Source organism: Lissotriton helveticus, chromosome 8, assembly GCF_964261635.1.
Source record: "Lissotriton helveticus chromosome 8, aLisHel1.1, whole genome shotgun sequence".
NCBI classification, from domain to species: domain Eukaryota; kingdom Metazoa; phylum Chordata; class Amphibia; order Caudata; family Salamandridae; genus Lissotriton; species Lissotriton helveticus.
Window position 1 is genome coordinate 618,297,999 of NC_136069.1, and position 17,654 is coordinate 618,315,652.

Here is a 17,654-nt window from a genome sequence, read left to right on the forward strand (position 1 = left end):
AATGAAATAAAAGAGGAGAGGAGAGAAATAACTAAAAAGCGGATTAAAAAATAAGAAAGAGAAGGGGAGTGAGTAGAAAGAAGATAGTTATTTAATAACAATAGCAGAGTAGAGGAGCCAAGAATGGGGAGGAGCAGGTAACTACATAATATATAATAAGACAGAATGTAATGAGAAAGAGGGAGATATCATCAAAAACAAATTGAAGAATTAAAATTGAAATGTTTGACAAATAAATTAAAAGCACATGATAAAAATAAGATACCTAGTGGAAGAAGGATATATCGTAATACACAGTCATATAATAAAAGAATTAAAGAGGATGAAAAATATGTGGTGCAAATCAAAAAGTACAACAGTGAAATAACAAATCCAAACAAAAATTTATAAAATGCACACAATGTCCTTATAGAGTTTAGTGTGTAGATCAAAGTTCAGTCAGGAAGGGGGTAGAAATAAAATAAATAAAATAATATGTAGTGAGGGTAACTGGTGGTGAGGGGGGTACAGTAGGTGAAAAATTATGTGAGGAATGGTATATAAGGAGGTATGAGGGAGCAGGTTGTGAGAAGAAAGTTAAGTGATATAAGGTGTGATCGTGGCTACCTTCAAAGATGGCCGCCGAAATTAGTGTAGGTGAAACCAGTCCTTTCTCAGTGTCTATGTCACAGATAGGCAGGAGGAGCTCAATGTGAGCTCTATGCCACTTCTCGTCGTCGCCTCTCCCTGCTTTTCTTGTTGCAGGGCTCCTTTTATGTCTCACATAGCATGCCCTTGCTCTCTCTGCCTAATATTTGGTTGGGTGTGGCCGCTTACAGATTGTCCGCTACGGTGTGCCTTTATGAAGCCGCCTCACCGACGTCGCACTCCCGTTGCACTGTGGCAAAGCTTCTTATTTGTGCACCTTTCAGCGTTTCGCAACCCCCCAAGCTCATGCGGCTTGCTAGTCTCTCACAGTTTCTCTCACTTATGTCTCGCAGTGGCCTCCGTATCACTTCTCACCATGCCGATCTCTCAGTTATCCCTCAGCTAGCTCTCCCCCAGTGTCCGGGTCTTTCACCTTTTTCTTCAATCCCCGTTCAGCATGACTCCACCGCCGTGCCTCACATATAACCTGTTCCTAGTTTCTACCACATACTGGTGTCGGAAACAGGCAGGCGCACAGTGCCCTGAATGGGGAGAGGCTTCAAGGCGCTGCGGCTCCGCTTACCTTTCGGTTCCTAGTTCCCTTGCAGGGGGTGGGCACGCTGTGTTGCTGCGCTGCTGTGCCCGCTGTTTTCACACAAGAGACAGCCGCAGTACGATCTGCCCCTATAGGCCCCCCGTAGGCAACCCGGTCTCTGCTGCGGCAGCACCAGCCTCCAGTGTCACAAGACCTTTGTACTCTCTACCATTCCTATGTGATTCTTCGGGTATATCCATTCGTATCTCTTCCTTGAGTGACTTTACTACTTGTACATTTGCAATTTTTCTTTCTGTTAGTATCTCTTCCTTGTGTGACTTTACATCTTGTACATTTGCAATTTTTTTTTCTGTTTGTATCCTTTATGTAATTAATGCATGTAATTCTAAGTCCTTATGTTTTGCAACTGGTTCTTATGTAAAGCGCTCTGATACCTTCGAGTAAAGTTCGCACTATAGAAAATCGCACAAATAAATAAAACATATGGTGCGTATCACGTATATCACGTGCGAGGATCACTGTTCTCTAGGAGGCAAAGCGCACCCATGTGCAACAAATGGACTGCACCAAGGGGGGCCGCGGAATCAACTTCACACAAGGTCCGGGTCCGGTTCGGAATAAATCCGACGGGTTGCACATTCAAGGCGCTAAGGCTCAATGTACTTTAGCTGGTCAGCCTGCTCACTCAGCAGCACTCGCTCAAATGACGCTCCCTCCTCCATAGCCACAGGAGGGAGAGAAAGCAGGCCAGAATCTAGAGAGTATTCCAGTCCACTGGCCTCACCCAATTCCTCATACCAGTCCATTTCTTGATTAGGCTGGTCTTCTACAGACTCCAACGCCCATCCCAATCTTATCAGACTCCTAGAATAGGGCTCAGGAAATTACCTAGGACCTGGAGGTTCTGTCGGCACTGGTATCGTTGTCGGTTGACGCAGGTCGTCGGGGATCAGAATGGGGTTGGGGATCAGAATGGGGTTGGGGATCAGAATGGGGTTGGGGATCAGAATGGGGTTGGGGCCACCGGGGGCACCAGTGCCACCGTGAGGATCAGCGTAAGAGCGGACGCCAGCGAGGTCGCTATTGCACAACCAGCGCTGGATTGATTTCCGGATCCATATGGAGACGTTGGGGGCCGCACAGCCAACGTGGAAACCTACAGAGCCCCCTTTGACCTAATGGGGCCCTAAGGCACCTCACTAGTGTCCGGCCACCCACACGCGAAGTGCATGGCCTCATAAAGCTCTCAAAGTTAGGCAGGACTCGGGGAGGAGCAGATCCGAACCAAGTGCAGGGTCCTTAGAACAAGGCCAAAACGGCGAGGCTCCTCCGCCACACTGTCCAACAGACAGGGAGAAGTCGAAGCACGTTTTGACTTCTTGTGCTTTTTGTGCCTCTTACACCTGGGTGTGCCAATGATTTCGAGTGGGATGCAAAGGATTTGGGATTCCTTAAGGGGCACCTGGTCCTTCCTCTCAACTGGGACTGTAAACGAGATGTCCTAGGAGTCGTGCAATGCGGTGCCGACTGTCAGGCCGCAAGTAGCTTTATGGACCGCTCTCTCAAAGCTTTCTGAGCCAAGACCCGGTAGTCAGAGAATGACTATGTCATGGTCGCGCTCCAGGCACAATAGTCAAACCAGGTGAGGATAGGTCACAGATATGAAACAAAAAAGGGGGTCGACAAAAGTAGACAAAGCCTGTTAAAAAGTGACAGAGGATAGCTCTCTTTGTGGATCAGAGCTTGACTGGCACAGAAAGAAAAGAACTGGCGTTATCGTGCCAAGGTGGTGCCCATATAGGTGATGCGGAGGTCACTAAAGCACAGATGAAGACAACATCAAGAGGAGCCGACTTACTCCATCTACCGGCATGCAGGGGTATGGCTCAAAGAAAAATCTTTCAGATCAAGTCTGACGCCCGGTAAATTTAAAAGTAAGTAATCTGCTGCTAGATGTGTCTATCGCACAAGTTACTACTTGTGTAACAATATATCTGTAAGAGACATTAGTTAGTGATAGATTCCTTACCTTAGAATAAACCCAGGCGTCAGACTGCATCCAGAAAGTTTTTTGTCAGCAGTAACCCTGCGCGTTGGGTAGGGGGCGTTGTGTGGCTCCGCGTCCGTCACTGGCGTCGTAAGCACCAAGATGATATCAAGGAGACTACTTAGGCACCACCCATGCGCGCTGACATGAGTTCTGTACATGACTTTCCGTGGCAGGAACGCAGAGCCATGCAAGAAACTGACCACGGATGCCATGAAACTAGGGCCCTGAAAGGGATGACCTTAACCCCAGAAATCAGTTTGCAGAATGGGGAGGATGGGCGGGGTGGTAAGGAATCTATCACTAACTAATGTCTCTTACAGATATATCGTTACACAAGTTAGTGATAGATTCCTTATAGATAACCATGCAATAGCAACCCTGGTGGTGGATCTGCAAACAAGATTACACCAGAAAGTCACGGAGAACAGAATGGCCAAAGAAGCCGTCTCTCCGAACTTGACGTCAAGGCAATAATGCTTGGTAAATGTGTGCAGCGAGGCCCACGTAGCTGCCCGACAAATGTCCTGCAAGGGAACACCGCGTCCCAAGGCAGTAGCGGCTGCCAGTGCCCTGGTAGAATGGGCACATAGTCCTACAGGAGGCTCCTTGTTGGCCAACGAGTAACATGCTTTGATGTCCTGCTAGGGAACGCCGCGTCCCAAGGCAGTAGTGGCTGCCGTTGCCCTGGTAGAATGGGCACATAGTCCTACAGGAGGCTCCTTCTTGGCCAACGAGTAACATGCTTTGATGCACAGAACAACCCACCGAGGGATGGTTAGTTTGTGCACGGCCTGACCTTTTTTGGCATCCACGTAGCCAACAAAAAAGCTGGTCATCCACCCGGAACTGTTGTGTGCGCTTCAGATAGAACGAGAGCACACGTTTTGGGTCCAGGCGGTGGAGCCTCTTCCTCTTTCGAAGGATGCGGAGGCAGAAAGAAGGTGGGCAAAGTGATGGTCTGCCTGATGTGGAAGGGCGAAGCAACCTTTGGCAAGAAAGAACAGGTCCTTAAAACCACCTTGTCCAGATGAACAGAAAGGTAAGGAGGTTTAGAAGAAATTAGCCTGGAGCTCACTCACTCTTCTGGCAGAGGTGATAGCTACCAAGAAAACCATCTTTAGAGTGAGAAGACATAAAGGACAATTATGAAGGGGCTCAAAGGGAGCACACATCAGATAGGTCAAGACAAGATTTAAGTCCCATTTAGGCATTATGAAAGGCACGGGAAGAAACGTGTGTGTAATGCCTTTGAGGAAACGGTTAACAACCGGGGACTTAAAAAGAGAAGGCTGATCTGAAAGCCTTAGAAAGGCGGAGATGGCCGAAAGATAACCTTTGATAGTGCCCAGGGCAGAGCCCTGCTGGGCCAAAGATAGAAAGAACAGAAGGACCTCAGAAAGAGGGGCAGAAAGGGGATCCACAGCCTTCACTGTGCAGCATGCCACAAATGTGTTCCACCTGCAGGCATATACTGTCTTAGTGGAGGGACGCCTGGCTGCCAGAATGACATCACAGACTTCAGGAGGAAGATCGAAAGCTGTCAACTGTCGCCGCTCAACCTCCACGCATGGAGGTGGAGGCTGGACAGGTTCGGGTATAGTACTGACAGACAAATGACCGATATAACCAAGCTGTAGTATCAGCGGTGCTGCACATTACGGAAGGATAATAGAGGGTCATCCTGACTGAAACCTGGGATAGAGGCTGAAAGATCGGAATCATAGCCTGAATATCCCGGACTCACTGCTCAGGAGGATAAACCCGAAACCGCGTTGAATCCAGAACCGCTCCGATGAAGGGGAGCCTCTGAGAGGGACTCAGGTGCGACTTTGGCATGTTGATGGAGAACCCCAGCAAATGCAGGAGGTCAGCCGTAGTCAGAAGGTCAGAGACGACTGCCTGGGGCGAGTCCCCCTTCAACAACCAATCGTCGAGGTAGGGGAAGACTGACACCCCTGACCTGCGCTGATGAGCTGCGACCACTGCCATCACTTTCGTGAACACCTGAGGGGCTCTGGTAAGGCCGAAGGGGAGCACGGCAAACTGAAAATGATCCTGGCCTACCGTGAACCTTAGGTAACGCCGGTGGGCCAGCAGGACGGGGATGTGAAAATATTCGTCCTGCAAGTCCAACGCTACCATCCAGTCTCCAGGGTCGAGGGCAGCCAAGACCTGAGCCAGAGTTAACATCATGAACTTCTCAGGTCCAAGATGGGGCGCATGCCCCGTTTGTCCTTCTTAGGGACCAGAAAGTAGTGGGATTAACAACCACAACCTACTTCTGGCCCAGGAACGCACTCGATGGCCCCCTTGGCCAAGAGGGCCATGACTTCCTGTTGGAGAAGCGCAAAGTGATCCCCCGACATGTGGTGAAACTGAGGTGGCATGGCAGGGGGGGGGCAGACTTGAATGGGAGGGAGCAACTCCTACGGACGATTCGCAGCACCCACCTGTCTGAAGTGATAGAACGACAGTGGGGGAGGTGATGTTGAATCCTGCCTCCCATGGGAGTGGGCTGAACCCCAAAGCTCGGACTAAAAAGGCTTTGAGGCGGATGCTGCAGGAGCGGAGGTGGACTGACCCGCACGCTGGACGCCTGTGCCACCACAGCGGCCTCAATGCCCACAGCCGTGCTGTGGTTGGTTCTGCGCAGGCTTCTGACTGAACGAACGTGTAGGGGCGCCCCTTCCGTGGTCACGAAAGGAACGAAAGGTAGACGTGACGGGGCGTGTGGTGGAGAAACTCAAGGACTTGGCCGTAGCCAGAGAGTTCTTGAAGCGCTATAGCGCACGGTCTGCTTTATCGCCGAACAGGCAAGTATCATCAAAAGGCATGTCCATGAGGGAACTCTGGACATCCCCTGAAAACCCCGTGGCCTGCAGCCAGGCATGGCGATGCAGGGCTACAGTTGTGGAGATCACCCTATCTAAAAAGTCCGCTATGTCCAATCCACACCGGATGGCGAACTTTGCGGTGTCCTTCCCCTCCGCAACAGCTTGGGAAAGTACAGCCCGAACCTCCTCCGGGCACTGGGGCAGTGTCTGCACCACCGTGTCCCACACCGTGTCCGACACCGCGTAAGAATAGCAGCCCAAGAGGCATGCAGTGTTGACTGACCGCAGCCCCAATTTGGCAGAGGAAAATAGCTTTTTGCCAAAACTGCACCAGTTTCTTTGATTCCTTATCCGGCGGGGTGGTAGGGAATGAACTTTGATAAGTGGAGGCCTGAATGAGCAGGCTCTCCGGAGTCTGATGATTTGTTAAAAAGGCAGGGTCACCCGGTGCCGGGTGATGACACCTGGCCACGTTCTTATCCACAGGAACCCCTGTGGCTGGTCTAGACCAGGTGCCCATCAAAACATCCGTCAAGGCCTCATTGGACTGAAGCAGAGGTTCCATAGAACTTGCCACCGGCTGAAGTACGGCGCTTTGTCTTAAGAGTGCCAGTAGGCAGATCAAGGGCCTCAGCTGCTCTACGGAGCACCACAGTATATGTGGTGCCTTCCTGCATGATTGCTGGTGCCTTCCTGCATGATTGCTGGAGGAGACACAAAGCCGGGCTCAGAGGAGAGATCAATGCCACGTGCATTCTCCGATTCCTCCGCCCACTCTTGTTCTGACTCGCACTGCCGTACAAGAGGGTCCTCTGACACCTCCCAGTAATACCCCTCCTCCACGGGCAGAGGCACAGGCTGCTGCGGTGGGGGAGGCACAGGGGAATATAAATGCTACAACGGCGCTGGGAACGGCGTCGTTTGGCGCCAATCTGGCTCCATGTCACAATTAGGATCCCAAGCCGGAGCAAAAGTGTCCGGAAACCCGGGCAAGGGTGGAGGTGGGACGAACTGGACCCATTGGGGTGCCGGGAACGGAGCCGCAGGGGAGCCGGGGCGTTAGCCGCCGGCGGAAGACCTTCCGGCACCGGCGCCAAGCAAGAGCCCTCAACTGGGACCGTGGGGCCCGGAGGCGCGCCGGTGGGAGCCCTAGGCCTGACAAGGCGGACAACGGCATCAAGAAATTCTTGCACCTGGGCCGGAGTCGCCGACGGACCTGGATAAGGTGGGTAGGCAGCGGGACTCTCAGGCTCCATCGGAGCCGTGGGGGAAGAACCCCTGGCCCCCTCATCCGCGCCCGGAGACTGACGGTGGGATGACTGAGAGTGTAAACGCTTCTTCAACTTTTTCTTGTGACGTCTTCCGAGGGTGAAGACTTCTACCCCGAGGAGCGATGATGATGGCTCCGCGGTTGGTCCCTCGAGCGACCCCAGGACCCCGAGTAGTGCAGAGACGACTGCTGGGCCTCCAGCAGCTTTCGGGACCGCCCGCAAAACCTCCGGAGCCATGGTCAGACAGTCGGAACATGACTGGGAGTCATGGTCGCACTCCAGACAGTAGAGACAAACGCCGCGGGGGTCGGCCACCGATATCGTACGGCGGCAGGCCCCGCAGGATTTAACCCCAGGCATTCCTACTCGGCACCAGGAGTCAAGACTCAAAGAAGTAGAGACAAAAGTCTCAAAAAAGTTAGTAAAAAAGTGACTAGGGTACGTGCTCTAACCAGATCTGCGCTTGCTGGCACGGAGAAAGAAAAAACTGATGTCAGCATGCATGGGTGGTGCCTAAGTAGTCTCTATGACATCATCTCAGCGCTTACAACGCCAGCGACGGACACGGAGCCGCACGGCGCCACCTGGGGTACTGCTGACAAAAAACTTTCCAGATCCAGTCTGACACCTGGGGATATTCTAAGGTAAGGAATCTATCACTAACGGGTCTCTTTCAGATGGGATTGAATAACTATTTGAGACATGAACAATCAGGGTTTCAGTGGAGTTAGCTTAGTTAGGAATTCGAAGAAATCAGGGCTCGGTCTAGGTCACTTAGTCAATCTGGATGATTGGCAGACATGTGCATTGTTTGGACCATGTACCCAGAAGGGTATCAGTAAGGACTTCATTAAATGGTAAAAACGGCTCAGATGAATCTGGGCCTATTGAAGTCTCCCAGTCAATACGTTTATTTTGATCTCTTCAGTGGGCAACTGCAATTCTAGTGATTGAACAGCCTCCGAACCACCACTGCAAAAGAGATATTTAAGTTTCATGAGATGTATCTAGGCCACAGACATTAAGCACATCTGTACAGTGAACCAACAGCATAATGAGGTGGGAGGAGCCTATCCCCTTTGCAGTATCATCAGCAGCATATAGAAGGAAATTGGGTTCCATCTTACGCTGGGTCTAAATCAGAACCAGAAATAGCCTGGTAACAGTGTCATAGCAGGGGTACTGGATTGGAATCTGGTTGTATAACCACAGGTTGCTCTTTTGTAATTTCAAAGTGCAATACAGGCCTGGATCGCACTGGCGTCTTTGTGAGTTGGAGATTAACATTGGAATCTGCTCATTAGTGGCCACCTTTGGAACTGGTGTCAGTGTGGAAAGAATTGGCCTGGCTCTGGGACCAGGGTCGAAGTCAGTGTCAGGGAAGGCCTGAAAGTGAGTCCCACTGGGAACACCGAATTGGGGGCGAACCCATCGGTGGAAGTCTGATTGGAACCAGCTGCAGCTCCGTGGGAAATGAAGGCTTACCAGAGGGTGCCAGAATCACACAAAAGTTTGCAGCATGACTTGTTTTAAGGTTGCTCTTTGCTGCAAGGTTGATGAAGGCCTGGGAAATTCGAAGCGTGCCAGGAACAACTGTGGAGTAGGTGCAAATTTGGACAACATCAGGGCGTGCAATCTGTAACATGACGCTCTTGCACCTTCTGGATGTACTGAGTGGCAAGATAGGGTCAAATCCTACTTGGCCTTCTTGAGTTTATGCCAAGACATTGATTCATACTGACTGGAACATTTCAAACTAGAAGTGATTTTTTTTGCTGGAATAACCATGCACTGGGCTCACAACCTCTTCGTGTGCTCGGTGATGTAGAGTTTTGAAACTTTGTCCCATATTATTTGAGAAGCATGAAGGGCACTTGATTTGGAGCACAACCGTGACTGGCATCTGCTTCCTATAGCCTCAGATCCTATTGTTTTCGGTGGGGACACGGTTTCTCAGCACACTACCAAAAGTTTTTGAGTCATCAGAAAAACCAAAGGAAGGGAGCAGAGCTCTGGATCAACAACTTAGGGGACTAACAGAAGAGAACTTATAGTAGCGCTTATATGTTGCACCGCTCTGTCACTTGTGGTGCTGTACTGAGTCACCACGGGCCACATAATTAATATTACCTTCCTACATTTCCTTCACTCGTGAGGAACCTACTATCTTTGCCAGTGCTTAGCAAACTTATTTAGAAATTGGTGCAGTACATTCACTACATTATCTTGTCTTCAGGTAGCACGTTAATTAGGTTATTCTTTAGGGCCCAGTTTGTACATAACTACTGATATTCTATTGAGCAACATCATTTAGATGGTGATTTTTTATGCAAGAAAAAGTGTTGGTTGCCATATTGGGTGGAATTCAGACTTTTGAAAAGTGGGTGTGCAGAATTCATGTATGTTAAAATATCTTTTTTTATCCAGCTGGTGCAATTTATTTCTTAAATAAACTCTTTCATTCAAGTAACATGTAAAGTCCAAGCACATTACAGCATTATCAAGTACCCTATAAGCACCTTAGCATATGTCCTTTAAGCCACTGAGTAACTGTAACTAGATTATAATATAGAGAAAACCTAGACAGCCCTCCTCATTATGAAGTAATTGCAAAATAAATTGAGTGTACAAATAAGGCAGAATAAGAAACCACAGTAAAGTCAGAATGGTCTTGAACCCTCATTGGAGGAGAATGAGAGTGGTTCAGTGTTTGTTAGCAAGGAGGTGCCATTTTAAGTGCTCACGTAAAACTTCTACCCGCTTTTCCCCACCTGCAACGTATGCACAAGGAAAGTGGAAAATGGAAATGGGTTCCCACCTGAACCAGAGATGGCGAATAAGCAGCATTTATGAAGACTAAGAAAATAAATTCCACTAATTCTAAAATGCAATCTTACCTAGTTAGCTTCAGATATAGTTGTAACAAAAATGGAAATGTGCTAACGCAGTTCCAGAACTCCCTTTCTTCAGAGTGCATTTGAAAGATACTAAAGAAACGGTGGAGTATCGTAAATGTTATAACTGCGAGAGAAGCCCTAGAGATGAAGGCACAGGAAACGTTCAATTTACTACTGAAATGTGTTGTGTAAAAATATTTTAATTGAAATGCACTGCTCTTAGCTAAAGACTGAACTGAATCGGAAAGGTGCAATACTTGATGATTGTTCTGTTAATAGCTGTAAAAGTGCCAGCTCACAACACCTCGCTAAGGGAATTAACTTTCACTCAAACTGTGCATTGACTATCAAAGCATAGCAATCTGGATGAGCAAGGTCATGAAAAAGAAGGTGTACTCTGGTATGAACAAGACATTCATTTCTAAGCAAAAAGGTTTCTTTCAACATTTGATGGATACTTATTTGTGAATAACTGTAAGCCATCCCTTTTGTATGGGAGGCAGCAGCCTTAAACTTATAGGAAAGGCAGATACTGTCCCCAAAGAAGTGGTTTTATATCCAATGCATAAATCAGCCCCAAGGGATATGTCAATGACTGCTTTATTCAAGTGCCCTTATGTAGAATAACTTCAAGTAGTACAATATCTTCCCCTTACTGATGCTGAGAGACATTTTATATTAGTTTGAATCAATTATTAATTTCAAATACTATAGCAGTAGGCGTAGTTACATGCATAGACATTTTCACAGGCAATAGCCTTTGTCAATAAAAAAGCAAAATGCTGCGAGTTTAAAAACAGATTTGCTGGAACTTTTCTGAAATAGCGGTATCATTACACAATTAGTATGCAATTACATAACGAATGAATCACGTACCTATTTCAATTCCATCTATGGTAACATGAATGGTGTAAAGACCAACAGCTCCAGGAGTCCAGTTTGCGCAATAAGTTCCATCATTGTTGACTCGAATTAACATGTTTTCACTGGGTCTGGGAAAAAGAAAACGTATGTGGGTTTAGAAAACCTCAGATATTCTTCATCTAAAGTAGCATCCATGAGAGAAAAACCTCGATATTCAGACTCCCTGGTTATAAGGGAAAATAACATTTCACCCGTTGTTATGAACAATTGCACATTACAAAGATTACGATCTTTTTAATTGGGATGTATAGATTTCATAGTGAATGTAATTGTGATACCTCTTTGGTGTTGGTGATGCAAAGCGCAATTCTTCAAACGAATAGTTTTCATAGGCCTGAAAATAAAAGAGAACCATTAAATAGATAGATGAAAGAAAGTTTGAGGTCATCCTCCGATTTGAAATAATTCATGACTTTGTGATGGAAACTCGAGAACCAACAAGAGCATGACACTTGTTCTGTTTAGTTCAACAAGAAACTGCTTATTTACATTTTCTTTAGGCAGTTATATTGTTCAGACACTCAACTTTGATTATATTGTGCATCAGAAGGACAAAGTGCATAACCGAGGGCAAGTTACTACAGATCTACTACAGGTCTACTATATTATCATGTATGAAGGTTCAAGCATTTAGTCACAGTATTTAGCTTTAGAAGACTAGTGCTGCAACCGCTCAAAAGCCATTTAGTTGAGTAAGATCTGCCTTGCCAAATCCATTACCATTCTAAATGATGTGGTTACATACAAGACAAACTGAATCTAATGTAGTAGTGAAGAACGGTTGACATAAGACAGAGGCAGGTCCAAAAATGCATTCATTTGAAAACCTTTGCTATTTTCAAGTCACTAAATCTCAAGAATAACTTATTAAACAGACAAAAAATAGGGTTTTCCCCAGAATATTTAAGTAAGCATAAGGAATCAACAAAAGAAAGCATTGTACTAAAAAGATATTTATGGATTCAAACAGACAACAGATACAGCAAGCAATGAAACGTGTGTGTGTCAAATTCAAATTCAAAATAGACTTTACTTGGTGTATTTCAACCATAAAAGTACAATAAAATACATACAATACATACATCAAATTACACTACAGATCCAGAAAGTAAAAGAGCTTTGTACATTACATACAATAGTTCTTTCATTGATTCAAACATAATCGCAGTTTAAAAGCCAATTTTAAAAATTCAAGAACTTGAAGGACACCATTACTGTGTAGCAATTGTAAATATAGAAAGGCTGGTCGTATCTGGTTAAAATTCAATTTTTTTAAAAGAGAAATTAAAAAGCGTTTACGGGGGAATTCATAGTATTTACATAGAAACATAAAGTGCATCATGTCCTGTGGAGACTTTCCGTCGCAGCCACAGGACGAGGGAATTTTACAGAAGCTCTCCTTTTTAGGTCTGATAAGCAGATGTTGAAACTGGTTAAATCTAAATCTTGTAAGCAAGAACTTATCATGAGTGCTGAAAGTATCGAGTAAATAAGGCTCTGCTGTCAAACATGTCTTAACCATAATAAATTTCCTCACACTTACTTTTTTTAGCTCAGCACCCTCCCTCTCTGCCTTCTTGCGCTGATAGAACAACTGCTTGACTAGATCAATGTCTGCCTTCCTAATTCCTGATGGGTGTTCAAACAACTCAGGGCGTCCCAACTCAGTAAAACATGTTTTTAAGTACTTCAGCCAGGGAGTGCGTAACGCATTCTCAAGAGCCAGAAAATCGTTAACAATCAGGTGTGTAAGAGGGATTTCCTCACATAACCACATTTTCAGCCAACATAACAGAGGTCGTAGGGACAGGATATCGCTCAAATACCCCACTCCTAATTCCTCATGTACCATAAAGTTAGAAGTGCAGGCCGAAACACACAAAAGTCGTTTGTAAAACAAATTTTCTGTGGTTTGAAGTTGATCCCCAACCATATAGCCCCAGAGCTCACTCCCATATGCAGCGGTTGCTACAGATTTTGCATCATATAATTTAATCATAGCAGCCGTCGTTTTTTTACCAAGCTTTAACGCGAAGTTAAAAATGGAGGCATTGACCTTAGACACATCACACTTTTTTTTTGCAATTTGCGGGGCCCAGGACAATTTAGAGTCAAAGAGTACTCCTAAATAGGAGAATGTACTAGAAAAGGGTATAACTGCCTTATCTAGATTAAAGGTGTATTGTCTCCTTGGCTGTTTCCCCACCTGCATGATGAAAGATTTGGAGTTGTTCACTAACAAATCTCTGTCTTCCATAAACTTTTTAAAAGCGTTAAGAAGCAGTTGAAGGCCTTTTTCCGTTCTTGCTAACAACACAGCATCATCTGCGTATAGCAGAACAGGGATGCTTCTATTCCCCACTCTTGGACTATCAGATTTCACCTCCCTTAAAACGCCATCCAGCTCATTTATATAAAAATTAAAAAGGAAAGGGGCTAGTATACAGCCTTGCCGTACCCCCTTCCCAGTTCTAAAATCATCAGTTACAGATAAGTCTTGGGAATACCTTATATTTGCGCTGGTGTTATTATGGAGGTCAGCCAAAAAGTGTATTATGTCATTGTCCACTCCTTTGTCCCTCATGGACCTCCACAGCTTCCCCCTGTTGACACAATCGAAAGCTGAGGATAGGTCCATGAAGGCCAAGTGGACTGTACCCTTTTGGACTTTAGTATATTTACTCAGTATTAGAAAGAGGTTCAAACACTGAGTTGTGGTCGAGCGGCCATTACAAAAACCATATTGGGCAGTGGACAGAATATCATTGTCCCGTGTCCAATCAGTAAGTCGCCGCAGTACTATTCTCCCCACAAGTTTTGCCATAGAATTGATCAGGGAAATAGGCCTGTAACAGAGGGGACTGTCCCTATCCCCCTTTTTAAATATGGGCACAATGGTTGAGAGCCCCCATGAAGGCGGGCAACCCACCTTTGCAGCTGCGTTGATAACCGCTGCAATAATCGGTGCCCAAAAGTTGGGATCGGATTTAAAAAGATCCGGGGGTATCCCATCCGGGCCTGGTGATTTGCCCGCTGTGAGCACCTCTATTCCCACCACGACCTCTCCTATACTCACATCCAAACAAGTATCCCCACAAGTACGCCCATAGGGTACCACATTAGTTTCACTTCCCCCATACAGTTGTTCAAAATGTGCTACCCATTCCTCTTTAGTGATGACACATTCTAGCCCTTCCCCTGAATCTTTCACCAGGAAGGGTTTCTTAAGCACCGCCAAAAATCTAGCACTATTTTTCAATGTTTCTGGTTCCAGAATCTCAGCCCAGGCCTCCTTCTTCAGTACCTACTTTCTTGTTGCAATAACTGATTTATACTCTTTACGTGATCTCTGAACTAGTTCCTTGTTTCGGGGTTTTAACATCAAGGCTGTTCTGAGATCACGAGCCGCTTTAGAGCATTCCTTGCTAAACCACCTCGGGCCAGCCCTCCCTTTACACGTTAAAGGTTCTGTCATTGATATAGCTATTTTGTCAGTTAGACTCTTAAAATCAGATAGAACCTGGGTTGGGTCAGGGTCAGCCTGAGTGCATCTAGTGATAATGTCACTACAGTTAGTTTGGATGTTCTGATATATAAGGGCCGGAGTGCACATAGACCATTTTAGGCGGCGTCTACCATCAGTTACTGTGACCCTACCCTTATTTAGGTTTCGTCTTTCTGTAGCCAGCCAGGGTCCCCTTAAATGTATAGTCAGAGGGTTATGGTCACTGAGAGGATTACTGTCTATGGAGAATGAACGCACAAACTCCTGCATGGGGACAGTTAACAACATGTAGTCAATAAATGTTCCCTTCCCATGCCCTTTAAAAGTTGGGTTAAGAAAGCGCTTTAAGGGATCACATAATGACATTGCAATGGTAAGACCGTGTTCATTAAGTAAATTATTAAAAATACCCCCCTCAACGGTGTGTTCCAGGTGTAATCCGTTTATTCTGGGGCAGTACAGTTCCGTAAGATTTTTCCCTGGAAGGTCACCACAGGGGTGAATGTTAAAATCACCCATAATCAGTAAATTGTGAGAACAGTCCCTCATTGAAGTATCAATGTACTCACTTAAGGTTTCTAAGTTGCCAAAACTTGTAACATTATTAATAGAGTTATAAAAATTGATCAGACCAACCTTGCAGTTGCCCGCAGATAAAACTAGACCTTGAATGTCAAGGTTACCAGAAGGCCTGCTAACAATTGTACATCTCAATGCTACCGATATAAACATTACCATACCCCCCTTTGATCTCCCCCGAGTTACAGGTACAGCAGGTACAAAATATGCCTTATAACCTTCAATATACAAATCACATTTTACAGACCAAGTTTCTTGTAAGCAGATAATTTGGAACCCCCTAATGTAAGCTAACCAGCTTTCATCCTGCATTTTGTTTTCTAAGCCCGCCACATTCCAACATATAACATTATTTTTCGGTGTAGTTGATGAAATCACCTCTATCTGTTTAACTGCAGGCGTCTGAACGGTACTCTGACCCTCCGAGACCCTCAGTCAGTCGCAGGCATCCAGCCCTGAGAGCATATCAAAGCGGTTATGTAGGGGAACATTGTATCCTCTATTCTGCTTGTCGGCATTAAAGTTTACTGCTGGTGTCCGCCAGCTGTCAACATTTAATGCTGGTGTTTGCCACCCATTCAGCCCACTAGTGTTGTTATTATACATATATGGTGTTACCGGACTTGGAATCTGAGCTTGTGATAAAGGTCTGTACCCACGGGGATTATTAGTTTTTTTTTTAGGTAAGTTCTGGTCGGGCGCGTAAAAGTATCCCAAAGGACGCACACAGACACTATTTGCATTATAGACAAGTGAGGATGCGCGTAGCAAGACTGTGGCGACATGTTGGGGGTGCTGAAAATTAACTATCACGCAATCCCCCGTGGTTGATTTCCTTGAGGGACCAACCCAATTTACTCTTTCAGTGGATATAATTTGGTCGTAGAAATGAGATGGGTAGCCACAGTTTTTATTTAGCCATCCCACCGTTTTGTTTTTTAGAGAGTCTTGGGGTTCTCCATGAGGTTGGGCTGATACTTCCTCATGGCGCGGAACGTTAGTTAGTACCACCACGTATGGGACACACTCAGGAGGGAGATTCACATTCCTCAGTCTGGCCCTCTGTGGGGCCGGCACACAATTGCCTAAGGAGGCAGGTGCCTGCTGAATCGGCTGATTTATTGGGGCTGTGGGAACCGCCGCCACAGCGGCTACCATATTTTCAGAATTTAACTGCCGATTCTGTTGCACGTTCTGTCTCCTGGCGTCAATCTTCTTCCCGCTCCCAACAGCGGTAGTTTTAGTGATTGTTACGCCTGGGACAGGGGTCATATGTCCCATTACTAAACTGCCCAATCTTTCTACTTCGGACGCTACTTTGTCCAATTTCGACATTATTGGAGTAATTAGATCTACAATTTTGGCCTCCAGTTTACACACTAATGTATTTATTAGTGCTTCTAAGTTAGTGTCGGGCAAAATCACACTACCCTCATTATTACTACCCACATTGTTAGGTTTGTCCACAACCTGTTTGCTTGGACTATTAATAATGATGGCTTTAGAGTTATTGGGTTGTTTAGTGTAAATTTTAGTTTTTACAGACTTTCCCCCTTGGCTCCCCTGAGTCTTTCTACACTTCCTCACGGGTCTTTGTGTGGAATGGACCTCCACTGACTCTTCTGCTGAGCAGTCCTCCTCCGATGTAACAAGCATGTCCAAGCACTTCTCGGAGTGCACCTGTGCCTGTGCTACTGTGATATGGCCCTCTGTACTGTGTGCCGCATTTTCTAAAGTGCCATCTGAGACTTCTATCGTTTCATTAGATACAGAATCCAAAACAGGTGGAGGAATTTTACTACCTAATGATACCCTGCGTTCTTTGTTAATTTGCGTTACTTTTTTTACCATGAAGTTGTCTATGGTGCGCAGGCCCGATGCCGCGGGGTCCAAGGTTGGAGCGGGCATATTGACAAGAGGCAGAAAAGTTGTATTAACACAATCTCAATCAATATTTACTTTACAGTACTAGGAGGAAGTAAAAGTGCACTGTTCAGAGTCTTACGTGAAGGCTGAAAGGCTCTATGATCATAGAGCCAAAGTCCATGGCCCGTCCCGTCCTCTTCCGGCCACTGAGGGCCAAAGAGGGCCCGCCCTTTGCCCGGGCTTTGCCCGGCGCTCCCGCGCGCTCCCGCGACGCGGGAAGAGTCTCGCGCTTTTAGCGCGTCCAGGCGCGGTTGTGGGCGTGGTCCCGCTGCACTCCTCTGGTCGGGAATGCTGGGATTTGTAGTTCGAGCCCCCTCTCGCACAGGTCCTAAGTGCGGTGGCGGCGAGGGTTCGATGCGGCAGCAGCGGGGCTTCCCTGCCCAAGGTCAGTGCTCCCCCCACAGATAACAAGCAGCGTGATCTGTCCCCCGCTCCACCGGAAGAGTCTCGCACTTTTAGCGCGTCCAGGCGCGGTTGTGGGCGTG

The 17,654-nt window shown here is 46.6% G+C and overlaps 1 protein-coding gene across 5 annotated transcripts in view; it reads right to left on the reverse strand.

Moving 5' to 3' along the window:
• MYCBP2 (MYC binding protein 2) overlaps positions 1-17,654 on the reverse strand; it is a 1,909,483-nt gene that overhangs the window by 892,075 nt on the left and 999,754 nt on the right. For all 5 annotated transcript variants that reach the window (XM_078657470.1, XM_078657469.1, XM_078657471.1 and 2 more), the window contains 2 exons: positions 11,438-11,493; positions 11,112-11,227 (listed from right to left, as the gene is read on the reverse strand). In XM_078657470.1, the coding sequence (XP_078513596.1) occupies positions 11,112-11,227; positions 11,438-11,493 (172 nt within the window). The remainder of the gene's footprint in view (positions 1-11,111; positions 11,228-11,437; positions 11,494-17,654) is intronic.